General features: G+C 44.5%; 1 protein-coding gene across 2 annotated transcripts in view; it reads left to right on the top strand.

The window, feature by feature from the left end:
* The window catches only part of IGF1R (insulin like growth factor 1 receptor), a 195,791-nt gene that overhangs the window by 176,140 nt on the left and 2,327 nt on the right, over nt 1-17,324 (top strand). The window contains exons 13-20 of one of the 2 annotated variants that reach the window (XM_063314540.1): nt 917-1,076; nt 1,804-1,906; nt 3,306-3,376; nt 4,885-5,114; nt 6,288-6,398; nt 8,539-8,698; nt 10,103-10,232; nt 13,550-13,684. In XM_063314540.1, coding sequence (XP_063170610.1) covers nt 917-1,076; nt 1,804-1,906; nt 3,306-3,376; nt 4,885-5,114; nt 6,288-6,398; nt 8,539-8,698; nt 10,103-10,232; nt 13,550-13,684 — 1,100 coding nt within the window. Of the gene's footprint in view, nt 1-916; nt 1,077-1,800; nt 1,907-3,305; nt 3,377-4,884; nt 5,115-6,287; nt 6,399-8,538; nt 8,699-10,102; nt 10,233-13,549; nt 13,685-17,324 lie in introns of both variants that reach the window. The other variant, XM_063314539.1, reaches the window with a different exon arrangement.

Here is a 17,324-nt window from a genome sequence, read left to right as displayed (position 1 = left end):
AGTTGTTACTGTTTTTGTGTAGGTCTTCGTGGGCGCAGCTTTACTGCAGCTTCCCATTTATTATGCCTTGTTCTAATTTATAATTAACATCTATACAATGAAATTGAAGTCAGGCAGGGCGAGGGAATCTGGTAGGCTCACTGAAGCCATTTTGGTGATAGATACCACTCTGTTTAGCAGCCAGGTGAACACCGTAGGTACGCTTCCGTGATAGAGGGCGCATTCCCCATGCGAAAGGCCTCAGGTTTCACTCTGCTACCTCCGGGTTGGTGGGACTCCTGTCTGAAACCCCAAGGAGTCACTGTCAGCCAATGGAACTCACCCTTCCTGAGCCTAGACCCCTCCAGTTACTTTCAGCATTTATTTCCAACCACCCTAACCGGGGGCCAGGGATGATGAGCATTACAATTCCCGAGGGACCTGTATTGGGGAATGAATCATTTTCTGATCTGGCGTAAGGCAGTTTCCTGAGATGGCTGTGAGGTCGCTAATGGAACTCTGCCATTTTGGAAAACAAAACAAGCAGAAAAGCAGGTTTCTCTTTTTTCACTGTCAAAACTAAACCTTAAGAAGAGCATTTGTATAATGTTCTCTTTTGTTCTTCGGTGATCTGTTTAAATCAAAATAGACGATGTAATGAAGGACTGGATAGACCTTTTAGCAAGTTCTCTATATGGTGAGTGAGCGCATGCCTATTTCCTTGAACCACTTTTTTATAAGATTGCTCCGATTTTGTGCACTTGAGGGGGGGAAAAAGACAATTAAATGAGGAAGAGAGGAAAAAGACCTGCCAGAGTAGTTGGAGAAGGTCCCAAAGAAACCCGAACTCCTTTATTATTGCCTGACCTTGCAAGAGATATAAAGGAATAAAAAAACAATTTAACTCCTTCTCTTCTCCGTTCACCCAACTTTGTAGGAGAAACGGGAATGTGTTTCCAGGCAAGAATATAAGAAACTTGGGGGAGCCAAGCTGACCCATCTGAACCCCGGGAATTACACGGTTAGAGTCCAGGCCACTTCACTGGCTGGGAACGGATCCTGGACGGAGCCAATCTCGTTCTACGTCCAACCCAAACGTAAGCGTTTTGGACATTGGGTACCCTGGAAGAAGGAAACAGATCTAGGATGAGGAATGGTATTAATTTCCCCCCGTTATTTCATATATTCGTTAGACACCAGCTCTTTTAACGGGATTCTCTACAGCTCTGGAGCATGGTTTTCCTTGATCATTTAGTCAAGATTGCTTGGAGTGGACCTTTAACGCATTTAGAAGCAGGGTGTATTTTTGTGCCTTTGTTGCTTTGAACAAGAGCTTGATTGGGGGTGCTGTCGAGCTTGTTCTGGGAAGAAAAGTGCCAGCTTTGGGGTGCTAAGGGCCCTTTCGGTCTTGGCGCGGGGCCAGGGCTACACTCCAACATGTGAATGGAGCAAGAACAAGGGAGCAGGGCAGGATTTTATTTGAATGTTGTAAAAATTATAATAGACAATTTTGGAGCTGTCTACAGATATAGCTAAGAGCTGTGCACTGACTGGGCAGTGCAAATGATACCTTCCTCAAACCACACCTTGTTGACACACTGGACTGTAAGTCCTATGTTCTCCAGCTGGCATGGCATGGCATCTTGGACAGGCTGACTGGGGCTCATGGAATTTAATAGTCCAACATTTCTGGGATATTGTTTCCTGGAAGGACTGTATTAAGACTACCTCTGAAGGGTACCAGGTTGGGGAAAGCAAATCAAGATACGCAAATAATTGTGTGTGTGTGTGTTTTAAATGCTGGGTACTCTCTTGTTGCAGCAGCAGACTACGGGAATTTCTTGCACCTGATCATCGTACTCCCCATTGCAGTCCTACTGATCATTGGCGGACTCCTCATCATGCTCTATGTCTGTAACAAGAAGAGGTGAGGCCTGAGCAGAATTGCGGATGGCTGGATTGGTTGGTTGGTTGGTTGGTTGGTTGAGTGATCAGAGCCACTTGTAATGAAATGTTGATTACAGTCAAAAAACCCCGTAGGAACTCCTTTTAACCTGACCTCGATTTGGGATCACGCAGGGAAGGGATTCTTATGAAACACTTTATGGTTATATAATCTCTCTCTCTCCCCAAGCAAATCCCAGCAAACGGTATGAATAATTCTGACAAACATTACAGGCAATATTAAGTAGTCCAAAAGTAGCTTTTTCTTCCTGTCCTTCCTCCCCCTCCTTTTAGCAACTCCCACACTTCCTTTGCAACCTTTCTTTTTTCATTTAGGGACATGGCTGACTTTTGCATAATTAAAAAGAGCAGATGCGGGTCTCAGGGTGTCTTTTATCATTCATCCTTCCTTCGCTGAGATGGAATACAATTTTCTGAAAAGTTGTCACTTTCTTACCACAATTCTCATCCAACATCGCTACTGTCAGCTTTTTCTATTATTAGTTGAACATCTCTTTCAAAACTTCTGGAGTAATAAATGGTTAAGAAACCTAGCAAGGACAGGTTCCTTAAGTCCACATCTCCCCCATTTAGCTGGTATCACCATATCATCCTCCCCTTCTCAGGATGGTTGAAGGAAGGGCAGTTGACGACGTAGTAAGTCTTGTAAAATCCCTTATCTGTGTTGTTAGTGTACCTGTTCGGGAAGGATGGGTCTTTACATAGTCAAAAGTGGCATCCGCCACGTTGGGTGTGTGTGTGAAAAGACATGTGCAATTCAAAAATTAGTTCTTGTGCATGCATGCACACACATACACGCATATGCTGCTATCTTGTTCAGACCTACAGAAAATCGGAAAACTGTAACAGAAAGGGCTAAGGACAATTGCAGATCTCTTCCTGGTAGAACAACAACCATATATTAAATGTATGCTTATGACTCCCAGTGACTCTGGCGGTTTACAAATGGTTAAAAATGTTTAAAAACAAAAGCAGTGCAAAAAACAACACAAGGAAAACAAACCCAGATGGGAACAAGGGAAAGGAGGAGAAGGGCTGTCAAGTGTCCTCACAAAGGCCTGGGCGAAGAGCCACTTTTATGCCACTCCAGAGATCAATTTTAGGAAATAAGTATCACCTGAAAATGAAAATTCAAGGGGTCCACCATTGCATAAGATGTCCATGGGAAGTAACACGTCAGATTCCTTGCACCTCCGTACAATGTGCTAAAAGTAGTTATCGGGATGTGTGGGTGTGGGTGTTTTAAAAGCAAGTCCCAGAACAGAGCTCCAAGTGAGAGGCCCAAAATTCTGTGAAGATGCTGTCCTCTTTTTTGGAAAGGGGTATCAACGCGAAGAAGTAACTGCTTATATTTTTAACAGGAACAGCGACAGGCTTGGAAACGGAGTTCTTTACGCTTCTGTGAATCCTGAATATTTCAGCGCTTCGGATGGTAAGTTAGCTTTTGACGCTCTTCAGAAGCAGAGTCTTGGAACAGGGTGAAGGGAGTTTTGCAGAAGCGGAGACAAGCATTCACTCCCATTGTTGGGCAGGCAGGCAGTTGTTAAAGATAAAATACCTTTCTTCTCCTTCTCTCCCTCCCCTCTTCCTCCCCCTCCTCCTCCCCTTCCTCTTCTTCCTCCTCTTCTCTTCTTCTTCTTCATGGATAGTCAGTGCTTGGAATGATTCAAGTGGCTTCTTCAAAACTCACTGCTTTCAGCTAATAATTGATACAGCTGTCCTTCGATTCTCAGATACCTTACTATGGAGCGGGTCAGGATGTCTTTTAGTTAAGGCAGTGTTTCTCAACCTTGGCAACTTTAAGATGTGTGGACTTCCACTCCCAGAATTCCCTAGCCAGCATGGGAAACAAGGTTGAGAAACACCAAGTTAGGGTGATGGTGGCCAGGATGCACGAAAAAAGCTCTCCTGTTTATTTTCGTTTTATTTTTAAGGAACTGAACAAAATCAGCCCTGCCTTCAGCTGATGGCCATGTCTCTCCCCCTCCTTCTCCGTCACGCATCACAGTGGCTTCTAAAGATTCTGTCCCCCGGGCTGAGGATTTTCAGCTTACCAGTTTAGATTTAATCTTGAGAGGGACAGCTCCTTTTTAGCATCTGAAAGAACCGGGAAAAACAATGAACACTGGGGTTAAAATCTTGATTTTGTTGTTATTTTTGTAGCCAAAAGATCGGTTGCTGTGCCTCATTTAAAAAGTTGTCGTGGGATCAGGAGAAACAAGTGCTTGAAACATGCTGACGAATGTAATTTGAGATGTCTCTACCTACCTGAACATTCATGTGTCCCCAACTGATTTTTAACCACATTACATTATTTCACACTCCAGGAATGCAGTTCAGATATTAATTGGAATATTCCTCTCCTCTTTTAAGGATGCTTTAATGTGGCATTGTGAGGCCAAATGTTAAACTGTCTGACAGAACCAGCTCTGAAAATTTTGGCGTTCTGGGATTCAGCTGATTATCTGTATGTGTTTCCCTCTGTAGCATCTGGATATGTAAATTCATATCCTGTTTGAACCATCAACCCTCTGGCTGTAATTGGTAGTTTTAGCCATAATGTTATATGTGATTGGTTTGGGTTTGGTTTAGGCTTAGCACATTGTGTAAACGCAGCCGTTGTGGTTCCTTTGCTAAGCCATGACTAAACAGACACAGTTCAATGTAACACGTCAACACAGTCACTTGATATTCTTGGGCATCATCCATCCCCAACCTGCAGCCTAGGGGCAGGTTTTCAACAGGATGGAACAGCGTAATGGTTTCGGAGCATTTCAGTTTGAATGTAGATATTGGAAGAATAATTCTTAAAGTGTTAAATTTGGCATTTTGTTGTATGGTATTACTGGAAATGAAACTTCCCTGTTGCTAATGCTGTCAGCTTTCCCTAAGGCTTCCATACCAGAGTGATTTTCACCACGTTTTTTTGTGATTTTGCAGTGTATGTGCCAGATGAATGGGAAGTGCCCAGGGAAAAGATTACTATGTGCCGAGAACTGGGGCAAGGCTCTTTTGGAATGGTGTATGAGGGGGTAGCGAAGGGTGTTGTTAAAGATGAGCCAGAAACCAGGGTGGCCATCAAGACTGTCAATGAATCAGCGAGCATGAGAGAGCGGATAGAGTTTCTGAATGAAGCCTCGGTGATGAAGGAGTTCAACTGCCATCACGTTGTAAGTCCCTGAACTGTTGATTTCTTTCATCTTTCCACCACACCAGGCTCACATAGACATTACAGGTAGTTCTCGATTAACGACCACTCGTTCAGCGACTGTTCGAAGTTACGACGCTGCTGAACGAGGGGTACTTAATGACCGGGCCTCGAAGTTCCGGCCATCCCAGCACCCCCCCGGCGGTCACATGATTGTGATCTGGGCGCTTGGCAACCAGTTCACACTCACAGCGGTTGTAGCATCCTGCAGTCACGTGATCACCTGCCAGCTTCCCACAAGCAAGGTCAATGGGGAAGCCAGCAGAGAAGGTCACAGGTCACTCCAGTAAGTTGCTTGTGCTTTCCCCCACCTGGGAGTAGCCAGCCCTGCCTCTCGCCTTGTGGGCCACCTGCACACACTGTGCCTTGTGGGCCCCAGCCCAACAGCAGCCACTTACCTGCCTTCTGGCCTGCTTGTGAGCCACCTGGGACTTGCTTAGCGGCTCCTGATCCTGGCTTAACAACAGCAACAAGGAGAGCTGGGATAGTCATCAGTAAGCGATGGAGTCACGTGGCATTGCACTTTACAACCGCACCACTTCCAGTCCCAATTACGTCATTAACTGAGGACTACCTGTACTAGAACGCTGGAATATATAATTTAGCATAGAAAACTCAGAGCCAGTTTTTTGCTTTTCTTCCATTTTCGTACATAACTGGACGCATGACATTCCTTAGCCGTTCTTAGGTTTTGTCTTTTTTTTTTCTCCCTTTTGGATTTCCCAATGAAATGCAGGCTCTTCGCATCTTATATTTAAAAGGTATTGTAATATGATAAAATCAAGGCTAAACTACAAATGCACGGATAAATCTTTATTATTAGAAATGCTAAAATTGGAACCTATCCATAAGAGAAAAGTTAATGTGGTCCTTGCTGGAAAGAAAAGATGAGTTCTGAAGCGGTGCTGTAGACAGCTTCGTTCCATACAGTAGGAATCATATTCAAGATCGAACATTCTACGAGGGCCGACCGCAAGGACTTTCTGCTCCCAGTGCAAATAAAATAAGGATGCTCCCATTAAAACCAGCTTCCCCGACATGATCCCCCAATCAGCGTGACCACCCATCCCAATGATTGATCTTTTCCCAAGTTCCTGTGCCCATAAGCATGTAATTTGCATATTTCTGTTGACAGGTTCGGCTTCTTGGGGTCGTCTCTCAAGGCCAGCCCACGCTGGTCATCATGGAACTCATGACACAAGGAGATCTGAAGAGCTACCTGCGGTCTCTCCGGCCGGACACAGAAGTACGTGTGTGGTAGCGGGAGGGAGCGTGCTTCGTGGAGAGAAGATGGCCGTCTTTTTTATCTGGGGTCCAGTCCAGGTCATCAACTGTAGTGCTGGGAGAGTGGTTCATGGTGGATTTGCAGCCCGTTTACTGACGGATGAAAAGGGAGATGCAGCATCCTCACCCGTTTGTTAATCCCTGGAGAACTTTCTGTCAAGCTGCTGATCCTTCAGTTTAAAAGCCTGTTAGTTCACTGATGACCTTTCAAGCAACTTCCTTTGCTTTTTGGTTAAAAGATTGCCGTAGCTTATTAGGTACTCCTAGACAAAGTTAAATGTTAAAAGTGCAAAATAGAATAAATAATGGCAAAAATATGGACGCAGTACCATTATTCTCCAAAGAGGCTTCGGAAGGACAGTTTAAAAACTTCCTGTAACCTAAAGGGATAACTGAAGGAGGCTTAATTTAAAAAAGCAATGGCAGCAGGGGAATTGTAGGGGGTCCCTGAAATGGCATGTCGCCCATCAGGACCTAACTTTGGCTGGTGTGTGTGTGTGTGTGTTTGTGTGTATGAACTCTGACAGTTTTAAGGCATCTAACCATACAGTGCTAAAAGAAAATGTGATTGAATTATATAGCCACATACCCTGACTAGCAAGAGCAGCTAGCTTAACTACCAATCCGAAATTTTTAGCATTCTTAGTTTTATTAAGCAATGTGATGGTTTATTGGTGTTCGGTTACAAGTAATCAGTCTTCTTGTGCCTTTTGGATGTGGTTGATTGCAAATCCCAGAAGCATGACCATGGTGGGGACTTGGAGTCATGCGTGCTCTGAGAGGGAGGGTCCGGCTGTAGAAAGTGGTAGAGTTAAATTATAGTATTCTTAACACAGGTGCATTTAAATGCAGATGCATTGCGGACAACACTTCCTTCTGAAACTTCCCAAGTAAGATGGGGTGCATGACTGACACCCCTTCAGATTCTTATGCTGCTTCTGTGTTGCTGCAGCTGGAACAGCCCTATTCTGCTAGCCCATGGCTTCCATAAACTTGGTTTAGGCAAGCCACCACTTTTTCCTTGGTCCCTTGCCAGTTATGTTAAGATAGGAAAAAGAGTCAAGATGTTCTACAATAGACACACATTTCAGTTTTAGTAGCAGGTGGGGATGTGTGAAGAAGAAAAGGTGCAATTTGTTGTACAGTAATGCTCAATATTTGAGCAACAAGAAGCATTTCCTTAATTTATAGCAACCTTTCAGTTCTTACTCTTGTAAGTAATAAAACAGCAATGCTCTAGCCATGTTGCCCATCTAATTGTCAGTGGCTGCGCACGCCTTCCTTTGTTTTTGCTGCTAAATCAGCTGTGTTTCAGGTCTCGGTTTGAAATGTTTTGCCCTTACTCGTGACTCTGGATAACCCAGTGTGGTGGTGTAGCATAAGACAGCCCTCCTAATTGCTCATGACTTTCAGTACGACACACTGCTCCCTTTGGTTTTGCCTTGAATTATGAATGAGTTTTGCAACAAACACTAATATTTAATCATGCAGCTGACATTTAATATTCATACTGGCAACAGAAGATGAGTAGCGCCCCACCCCCACCCCCCGGTGTGTTCTCACAAGTTCCAAGTAAGGCAGGCGAAAGATCCTCAAGAACCAAATAAAGGTGAAATTAGGGCTGGCAGTACACACTGAGTTCTTCCTGGCCCTTGCCGCCTTAGTGGATGGCTTCTGTTGTAACTAATTTATGGTGAGATAGTAGAAGCATCTGGTGTTTGTGAAGGAGGAAGATTAAAGTGTGACTGTAAAATGAACAGTGTTCCTTGAGATGAGGCACAGAAATACCTTAGCTCCTAAAAACATGGTTGTGGAAATGGAGGATGGGAAAAGGTTCGATGACATATATGGCCTCTCTCTTCTGTTTCTTTCCTTCCTCTCCCCTTCCACTTTTTTGCCCTTTTGCTGGAGGTAAGAGGCGGGGAGCAGCGTGTGAACTTTTTGGCACACACTTCAAGAGAGAGCAATTAGTTACACTGGGCAGCCAGTGAAATGAATTGCCAACCAAGACATTGAAAAACGAGCCAAGTCTGGAGGTTTTCATAAGGGAGAAAGCCTAACTCTCTTTACTGACTTGGTGATGATCTCCATTCCTTGCTTAGAATAATCCAGGTCAGATGCCTCCAGCCCTAAAGAAGATGATCCAGATGGCTGGTGAGATTGCAGATGGCATGGCCTATCTCAATGCCAACAAGTTTGTCCACAGGGATCTTGCTGCGAGGAACTGCATGGTGGCAGAGGACTTCACTGTGAAAATTGGAGGTGTGTCTTCTTTGCTACTTTATTAAAAAAAAACAAAGAAATGTTTAGTATTGTTGTAGACATAAAAGGTTGAAAAACGTGCAAGCAAGGCTTTGTGAAATCTCCCGATGCTGGAACTGGGTAGGGCAAAAAATTCCAAGTTTTTGTAGGGTAAAATGTTGACTCCTTGATAGGCTTCATGTTCATTCCCGTCAGGACCTCTTTGGGGCTGGAATTTGGAGAGCATGTCCTTGGTCCTTTCCCAAAAGTCTGCACAGGGGATGAGCTTCTTCTGGTGGCATCATTAAATAGCTACTGTTCAGAAGAAAAACTGGTGGGATTATTCCCTAGGACCCCCCATCTCTCTTGCCCTCCCTCCCTTCGTTTCTAACATTTCCAATCCAAACACTGGGGTGTAGCTACCAACTCTTAATTTTTTGGGGAAATGCTTTTGGATTTAAGGAAATGCTTTTGGATAGAGGAGGATGGACATAACTTTGAAAAGGAGAATGCAAGGGCAGTTATGTAAGCATCCGCTTAGACCTGGAAAGGAGTTGGGGATGAGAAAGAATTCAAGATTCCTCCACCTTGATTCTCTTTGTTATAAAAGGGAGGAGAGAAAAACTCTGGCTTTCAAGATTCTGTCCTTATGCTACAGTAAAGCTTTACTGTGGCCAGAAGCCAGCAAAACAGACAAACACATAGACAAAAAAACAAGCCAGGATTATATGGGTGGAACTTGATCTTCAGGAAGTGTCTCAGGAACGTTTGACCTGGATGTTTCCTGGACCAGGAAAGCTAAACAGTAACTCATGTAACTGCCCCAGAATTGTTGCCATAAAAGGAAGAATTAAATTTTGACATAAACCCAAATAAAAATTGCAGTGGAGTAGCAAATGTGTGATAGCTTCAACTTCATGCACATTACAAGGGCAGAGGCAGCAAGTAAGAGGAACCTTATAGTCTCTCCCTTGCAATAGCTCAGAGGAAGACAAAAGTAGAGCATAGTAGTCTTTGTGAAGCCTGTTTCCTCCCCTGGCCCACCTCAAGGTGCTGACACCATACGAGGCCAAGAGGGGTTCTTGTAATGAAGAGGACGTTAGAGGATGGCACTTGGTTTTGTAGCCTGGCGCGCTCCTTTTGTTTTTTAAACTCAACAATATCTTTAAAATAATAAATAAACGATGCTGGGATTGATAGGAAACCTGGTGGCCACCACATCGACTCCTCAGCTTGTATGATTGGAGATGAAACGGGGGCTCTTAATACAGCCCATGGGTCCTGTGAAACAGAAATAAAAGCTTGGGGTTGGTTGGTAACAGAGATTCACAGCCACAGTTTGCCAGCTGAATTTTGTTTCGCTGTTACTTTGGTTTCTACGTAAACTGCAGTTTGCTGAGGACGTATCTCTTGTGTGCTGTGTAGATTTTGGCATGACGAGGGATATCTATGAGACCGATTATTACCGGAAAGGTGGGAAGGGCCTGTTGCCGGTCCGCTGGATGTCCCCAGAGTCGCTGAAGGATGGTGTATTCACGACACACTCGGACGTTTGGTAATAAAGAAAAGCTTCTTTGCACTCTCTGATTGCTCTTTGCTGGCCCCTGAAACTTGATTGTTATGCCAAAAGCACCTTCTTGGGTTTGGGTGGCTGTGGCTTTGAAGACCCTCAGCTGCAAGCTGTAGGCATCTCTCAAGGGATTTCTATTTCTTTTTGGGAACGTTTGTCATGCTCAGACCCAAAACAATTTTAAACCATTTGGTTTTAAAACTGGCTCATTTTTCTGATTACGCAGGGCTTCTTACAGGGACCCATACAGGTAGTCCTCATTTAACAGCCATTCATTTAGTGACAGTTCAGACTTACGATGGTGCTGAAAAACTGACTTACAACCTGTCCTCGCACTTATGACCATCACAGTGTCTCCCTGGTCACATGATGATTATGTGGGTGCTTAGCAACAGGTTCACATTTATGACCGTTGCAGTGTCCCGTGGTCATGTGATCACAATTTTTGTCCTTCCTGGTCGGCTTCTGGGAAGCAAAATCAATGGGGAACTGCGTGATTCGCTTCACAACCACATGGTTCGCTTAACGGCTGCCACAAAAAAGATCGTGGAAGATCATAAAATCGAGTCCAATTAGCTTAATGACTGCTTTGCTTAGCAACTCAAATTCTTGTCCCAGTTATGGTCGTTAAGCAAGGACTACCTGTAGTGGAAGTAGCAGGAAGAACCAGATACTGGAATCACCTCGAGATTTAATTCCTTGATATAGTAGCTTTCCAGTTGTAATAGTTAAAAAATTGTGTCATTGTGTTTCTGTGCTATTTTCCCACAGCCCCAGAGAAGCATGTTAGAACTCCAAGCTTGGCAGGGATGCTCCTTACATAGATTTGTATATTTTGGAAACCTTTTGGCTTCCCACTGCAGAATTCTTGGGATGGGGGAACCCACTGCTCGCTTGTAGTCTTGCCTTCTGGAAAGGCTAACTTTGGAGCTGAGCTGCCTAGTTTTTATTTCAGATTCCACTGACGGAATAAAAATAAACATGGCAGAAATAAGGTTGCGGGGAAGAGATAATTTGAATCCAGATCCCAGAGTAATGGAATTCTAGTTACTATCAGGGGAGTTTCTGGATTGATTCCAATGTTTGAGTACGTGTGGAGAATGCATACATGCAGTAGATGTGGCCTCCCTCTGGATAACACATTCCTGTGAATATTTTGCACACAGCAGGCATGCATGACTTGGAACGAAAAGTCCATTTGGGTCTTGTGGCATGAATAAATTAGGCAGGAACATCACCTTCTGGCAGACTTTTTCTACAAATCATCCTTGGATATTTCTGCCACTGAGGCTCTCCTTGTCAAAACTGGACTTGGACCTCCATTCCGCAAAAGGCAGCTAAACTTAGTGCCTTCTGAAAGAGCCAGCCTATTAGATGATTCTCACTCTCAGCAACTTTAAGATATGTGCACTTCAACTCCCAGGATTCCCCCAGCCAGCAGGCTGGCTGGAGGAATTCTGGGAGTTGAAGTCCACACATCTTAAAGCTGAGGTTGAGAAACACTGCATTAGATGCTTTTTGTAACTCCAGATTTCTTTCTGGATAAGAAGAGGCCACATTAACCTGCGCATGGCTTCTTGAACAGGGTGTCTGATGTGGGTGAACTCACAAAGAAGCACAAGGTATATTTGTTTTCGGTCCCTCTACTGCAAGGTGTAAAAGCAATGCTTTGAGAGTGCCTTTCCATCGTGACTAACACAGCTCTCGGTATCTTCTGTTCCACTCCTTTTGAGGAGGGAATATTGCTGAGAATATGGAGGCTAAGCTCCAGCTTCAGTTGTTGTTTGCAATTAAAGCTATCAGTGGCCTCTCCAGCCTCCCAGTGTGAGTTCCTGGGAGTTGTATACTTAGCATAACTCTGGCCAGTAGTATTTTGAGAATTTTCCATAATAACCAGTGATAGGTAACTCAGGGAGGTGTGAATGGCAGCAGTGATCCACCTAGGAAGGTCATTAAGTAACATGAGTTTTCTGGAAGATGTTGAATTAAGAAACATTTATAGAATATGATCCAGAATATTCTGAAATATTCTGAATATTCTGAAAGCCAGTTTGGTCTAGGGGTTAAGGGACCAGGCTAGAAACCAGGAGATGGTGAGTTCCAGTCCCACCTTGGGCATGAAAGCCAGCTATGTGACCTTGGACCAGTCCCTCTCTCCCAGCCCAACTCAACTCAACTCACAGGTTGTTGTTGTTGTGGGGAAAATAGGAGGAAGGAGTATTAGGTATGTTCCCCGCCTTGAGTTATTTATGAAAACAGTAAAGGCAGGATAAAAAAGAAAGAATCCATTCCATAAACCAAAAAAGCAAGTTAGTTTTACAAGGAACATTGGTATTTTAAACTTTTACCTCCATATAATCCAAAATAATTGAAACAGGAATTATATGGGGGGGGGAATCAATGAAAAAGGGGGCAGTGGGCTTTCTCCTGGTGGATTTCCATCAAAAGCTGTTAACTTCCACTGCAGTTGCCACCAGAAGGGGCTGTGTTGGAATGATGTTTAGGGTTGGATGGTTGAGTTCTCCATATCAAGCTTAGAAGGTCACCTATTTTGAATTTGGGCCACTACTTCTGCCTTCCGCTCTCTGCTTACTGATTTATATTGCATCTGTGTTTTTCTTTTGGGCTCTGACCAGAGATTCAATAAATAAAATAAAAATCCATTAAATATTCTTGAAGCATATGTAGGTGTTCCATTCAAAGCTGGATTGGGGAATTACCTTGGTTATTGGTGTTAAAACTATTCACAATTGAATAGGATTCAGTGTGGCAGTCTCATGAAGGCAGGTGGTAAAAGCTTCCGGTCTGTTTGAAACAGATCAATTTATTATTTTACCCAAAGTGTAGCTTGTACAATGGACTCCAAATTAAATTTCACCAGATCGGGCCCTATGGTGCTTTTCTTTTAGAGCATATAGAGGGCAATGGTTAGTATTACTGATTCAGTTCATGTCCATCTTTCTAGCCAGGTACTACTCCAAGTAACTTACACTCACGTCGCAGTATTTTTCTCCCCGTTGGTTACATAACACTGCATTGTTTTATGGCAAAGCTGTCCACGCATCTGTGACAAACCGTGTCGGTGCCACAATGGCAACATGTGCTAATGAGGGCGATGGCACAGTTGTGATGCAAATACACAAGTTACCTTTGTGCGATCTTGTCATCCCGGGAACCGCATGCCTCTTGCATGTGCCCCCCAATGCCCATGTGTTCATGTGCGTTCTGTTTCTGGGTTGCACTGGAGAAATTTTTGCGTGGCGTGGCTGGAATGTTTCTTAACCTGTTGGCGTTCCTTGCAGGTCTTTTGGCGTGGTCTTATGGGAAATTGCCACCTTAGCAGAACAGCCTTACCAAGGCATGTCCAACGAGCAAGTTCTTCGTTTTGTGATGGAGGGGGGGCTTCTGGAGAAGCCAGATAACTGCCCGGATATGCTGTATGTATACCCAGTCCTTCTGTGTCCCGGTACCATCTTTGCCTCCCTTGTTCTCTTCACCTAACCGCTATGAATCCTGCTGACTGCATGGACATGCATGCAGTGGGGCAGGGGGTGGGGGAAGCGGGCCCTCGCATCTTTGCAAACTGAGCAAGTGATTTTTTTTTATTATTATTTTATTTTGTGGGGGACCACAATGGCCCATGAAATTAACTCATCCAGTGACATGGTTTGAAAGGGCAGGTTTAAGTGTCAGGGTCTGACCTGGCTTTTCTAGATATAAAGTGCTTTTTAATCTGGAACAACGCAAAGACTCAAAGCTCCTACGGCAGTGTTTCTCAACCTTGGCAACCTTCACATGCGTGGATTTCAACTCCCAGAATTCCCCCTGGCTGAGGAATGCTGGGGGTTGAAGTCCACGCATGTGAAAGTTGCCAAGGTTGAGAAACACTGTCCTACTCTTAATAGCGGAAGGAGCAACTATAGACATGAAATGGTGCTTCAGTCGTGCGAGCTGTTGTGTTAATCCTCCGATTTTATGGAAGGGGAGACCAGGCGATTTGAGCGCCCAGAAAGGGTCTTCTCCCTTGTCTCGTCCTTCCCGACAGATTTTCCCCATGCCCGTAAAATTCAAAACCTTAGATCTAAATTTTTGAAACAAGATAGGGATCTTAACGTTCGATCTGTTTACCATCCTGGCTTGAATCTTCAACTGGAAACTTCCAGGTTGCAAAGAGGAGAAGGAGCAGGTTGTAAAGGCTTGTTCATATCAAACAGGGACGTGATCCTTGGGATTCAACTGGGGAGCCTCACGTACCAACCTCTCTCCTCTCTATAGACCAGGCAGCCTACGTCACTTATTTTTCAAAGCTTTATGATTATTTGCAACCCAGTTGTGTTGGGCTGGGCTTTGTGTTACCGAACATGGAGCTTGTTTGAATAATGGCTGTCTGGAAGGAACTGCTCTCTTCTGCTGGGCATTTTTTTTTCCCCCTTGGTCCGAGGCCCGCATGAGGGATGCAAGTGATTAAGGGGCCTCAGCTGTTTGAGATTCTCAGGAAAAAAGCTTATTCAGCCAGAGGGCCTGGACTGGGATCAGGTGACAGTTCAGCCTTGTTTTGCTGCTTGTGAGCTGGAGTCTAGCAAAAGGAGGCGCCTGTTGGACGTTGCTAAGGAACTGGATTTCCCACCTTTTTCTAGGATGGGAAATCTCCAGCGAGCTTTGAAATTCTGCTCCACACGGGGTGGGGGGACATTTCGCAAGGCCAGCCGGGGGGTGGGGGGAATGCAGATTGGCAAAGCAGAAAAGATTTCCCAGTTTAGTTTTCACGGGGAAGAGTATTATTAATAAATCAAGACATTCCCTTTCCCCCCCCCCCAGCAATTGAGGGTGAAATGAAGTATAAGCGTTGGTAATTAAGGTTGGGGATTTGTCTGAGAATAGCATTTAACTGCCGTTTAACAGGGAACTGCTAATAGGTATAAATGGACATAATTTCTTGGATGATGAAGAAAAAATTATTATTATTATTATTATTATTATTATTATTATTATTATTATTATTTAGTAAGCTTATCAAATTACTCTCAATGGCTGGCCAAGCCTTCCAGTGCTCCCTTTTTGAAGGCGACTGATTACAGCAGATCCACCCCATTTCTGCCCCAATAAATAACTTTTGAAGCTATTTTCCTGCCCTGGCCCCTCCAGGTATGCTGGAATTCAGCTTCCAGGCAGCACAGGGACGTAGCTTGCCACAGTTGCTGCTAAAAACTGCTTTGACAGAGCAGGAGCCCAGATCGAAGCCAGGGGTGCCTTTTACTCCCATACGATTCTGCCCTTATTTTTTAATTCATTCAGTTAGGAGCCCCTTTCCATGGCATAACTGGGGCATGGGTCGTTATGAAAATATAAGATACGGTAAAACAATCCACTGAAGCAAAAACAATTAATAAAAAGCAAGCGAGGGCCAGTTTGGTGTAGTGGTTAAGGCTCCAGGCTAGAAACCAGGAGGCTGTGAGTTCTAGTCCCACCTTGGACACAAAAGCGAGCTGGGTGACCTTGGGCCAGTCTCTCTCAGACCACGATGGCAGGCTCAGGTGACAAGCCGGTCAATTGATTGCTTTCACAACCAACAGATCAACACTCGGTTGACCCAAAAAGCAGACCCTGCACCCTCAGGAAAAACACTAGGAAGAAAAAATAAATGAATAAAAAGCAGGTATACTTAAAAGAAACCCCAAGAACGAGTCCCCACGGCACATATCTGCTCCTGTGGAGCAATTCCACAGCCCTCTTGCTAACAGCCGGATTGGGCCGAAGGGGTGGCAGGGGATTCACGCAGGGCCAGTCTGGCCAGGAATCAAAGGGCAACAGCTGAGATGTTGCTCCTGGTTCTGAATGCGGCATGCCAAAGGAGGGTGCTGTTCGAAGAGTGTTTTCATTCCTCCCGTGTGATTGGAGCAGCACAGCAACCTCGGTTTACAAATGTCTCTCTTCCTCCATTTCCGGAAGAGCATTCTGTTTCCAAGGCTGTGTAAACAAGGCCTCAAACCCACCGTGTAGGGAAAACTCCCTTTTATGGGAAGCTTAATGGAATGGCTTAAAGGAAGTGTCACATGTGCTTGCTGGCACATGTGTCCTGCTGGCCTCGTTGTGGTATCTCCTCTCCTTCAGGCAACGGGGCAGAGCGCTGATATCCCGTCCTTGGTCCCAGCTGGTGCTTTTAGTGAGAGACAGAGAAGTCAGCTGGGGCCCTGCAGGGGCGAAGTAACTGAAATGGATCTTGGCTAGATCTGTCGCAGCTTTCTTTATGGGGTTGGGAGGACTCAGCAGGGAGCACCGATGGTTGCTATAGGCTGGTGGTTCTCCAATAAGGGAAGGTAAAATAAAACCCTACATCTGTGGAGCTTTGTTTTGCCTTTAAGATGGGAGGGAGCATTTCACTCCTGTGGCCGTGTACCCTCCAGGGGGGTGGCTGGCTGAAGCTTTTCATATCAAAAGCCAGTGGCATCCCTCAGGTTTGCTACACCTCAGAGCTGGATTGCAGATCGTTTTTTTTAATTAATTTTTACTGAGAATTTTTTCCAGAATAAAAGCAATACAAACTTAGGAAAAAAAGAAAAGTAAAGAAAAATGGATAGATAAAAAGAAAGCGAAGAGATAGAAAAGAAGGATATCAAGGAGTGGCCGCCAGTGTTCTTTGCAGCAGTTAGAAATGCTTTTATACTTTATGCTCTCTTTAAAATTACATCATAACTTGCTACTTTCCATATTTTACCCATTCTGATCATCAGACCCATAAATCGCGAGTTCGTCCTTTCCGTTTTCAGCAAAAAGTCCGTAAAGGGTTTCCGATCATTAACAAATGTAGTTATTGTCTTCTCCCTAATCAGACATGTCCCTTTTGCCATTTCTGCAAGTTCTGTCATCTTCACCAACCATTCTTCCATTGTGGGTATTTCCGGGTATTTCCATCTTTTGGGTTACAAATCTGTACTGTAACCTCCAACTGTTGTTTTGCTGAACCATTTCTATTCCTCTGCCGGACTCTGGGCAGATCACAGTGAGTGGACACCTTCTGAACATCTGCAGCAGAATGCTCTTTGCAGCCCGTGCTCTAGACTAAGATGGCTTATGAAG

The sequence above is a fragment of the Candoia aspera genome, chromosome 13 (assembly GCF_035149785.1).
Source record: "Candoia aspera isolate rCanAsp1 chromosome 13, rCanAsp1.hap2, whole genome shotgun sequence".
Lineage (NCBI taxonomy): Eukaryota > Metazoa > Chordata > Lepidosauria > Squamata > Boidae > Candoia > Candoia aspera.
The sequence above is the reverse complement of the archived record's forward strand: the minus strand, read 5'-3'. Positions and strand labels throughout refer to the sequence as shown.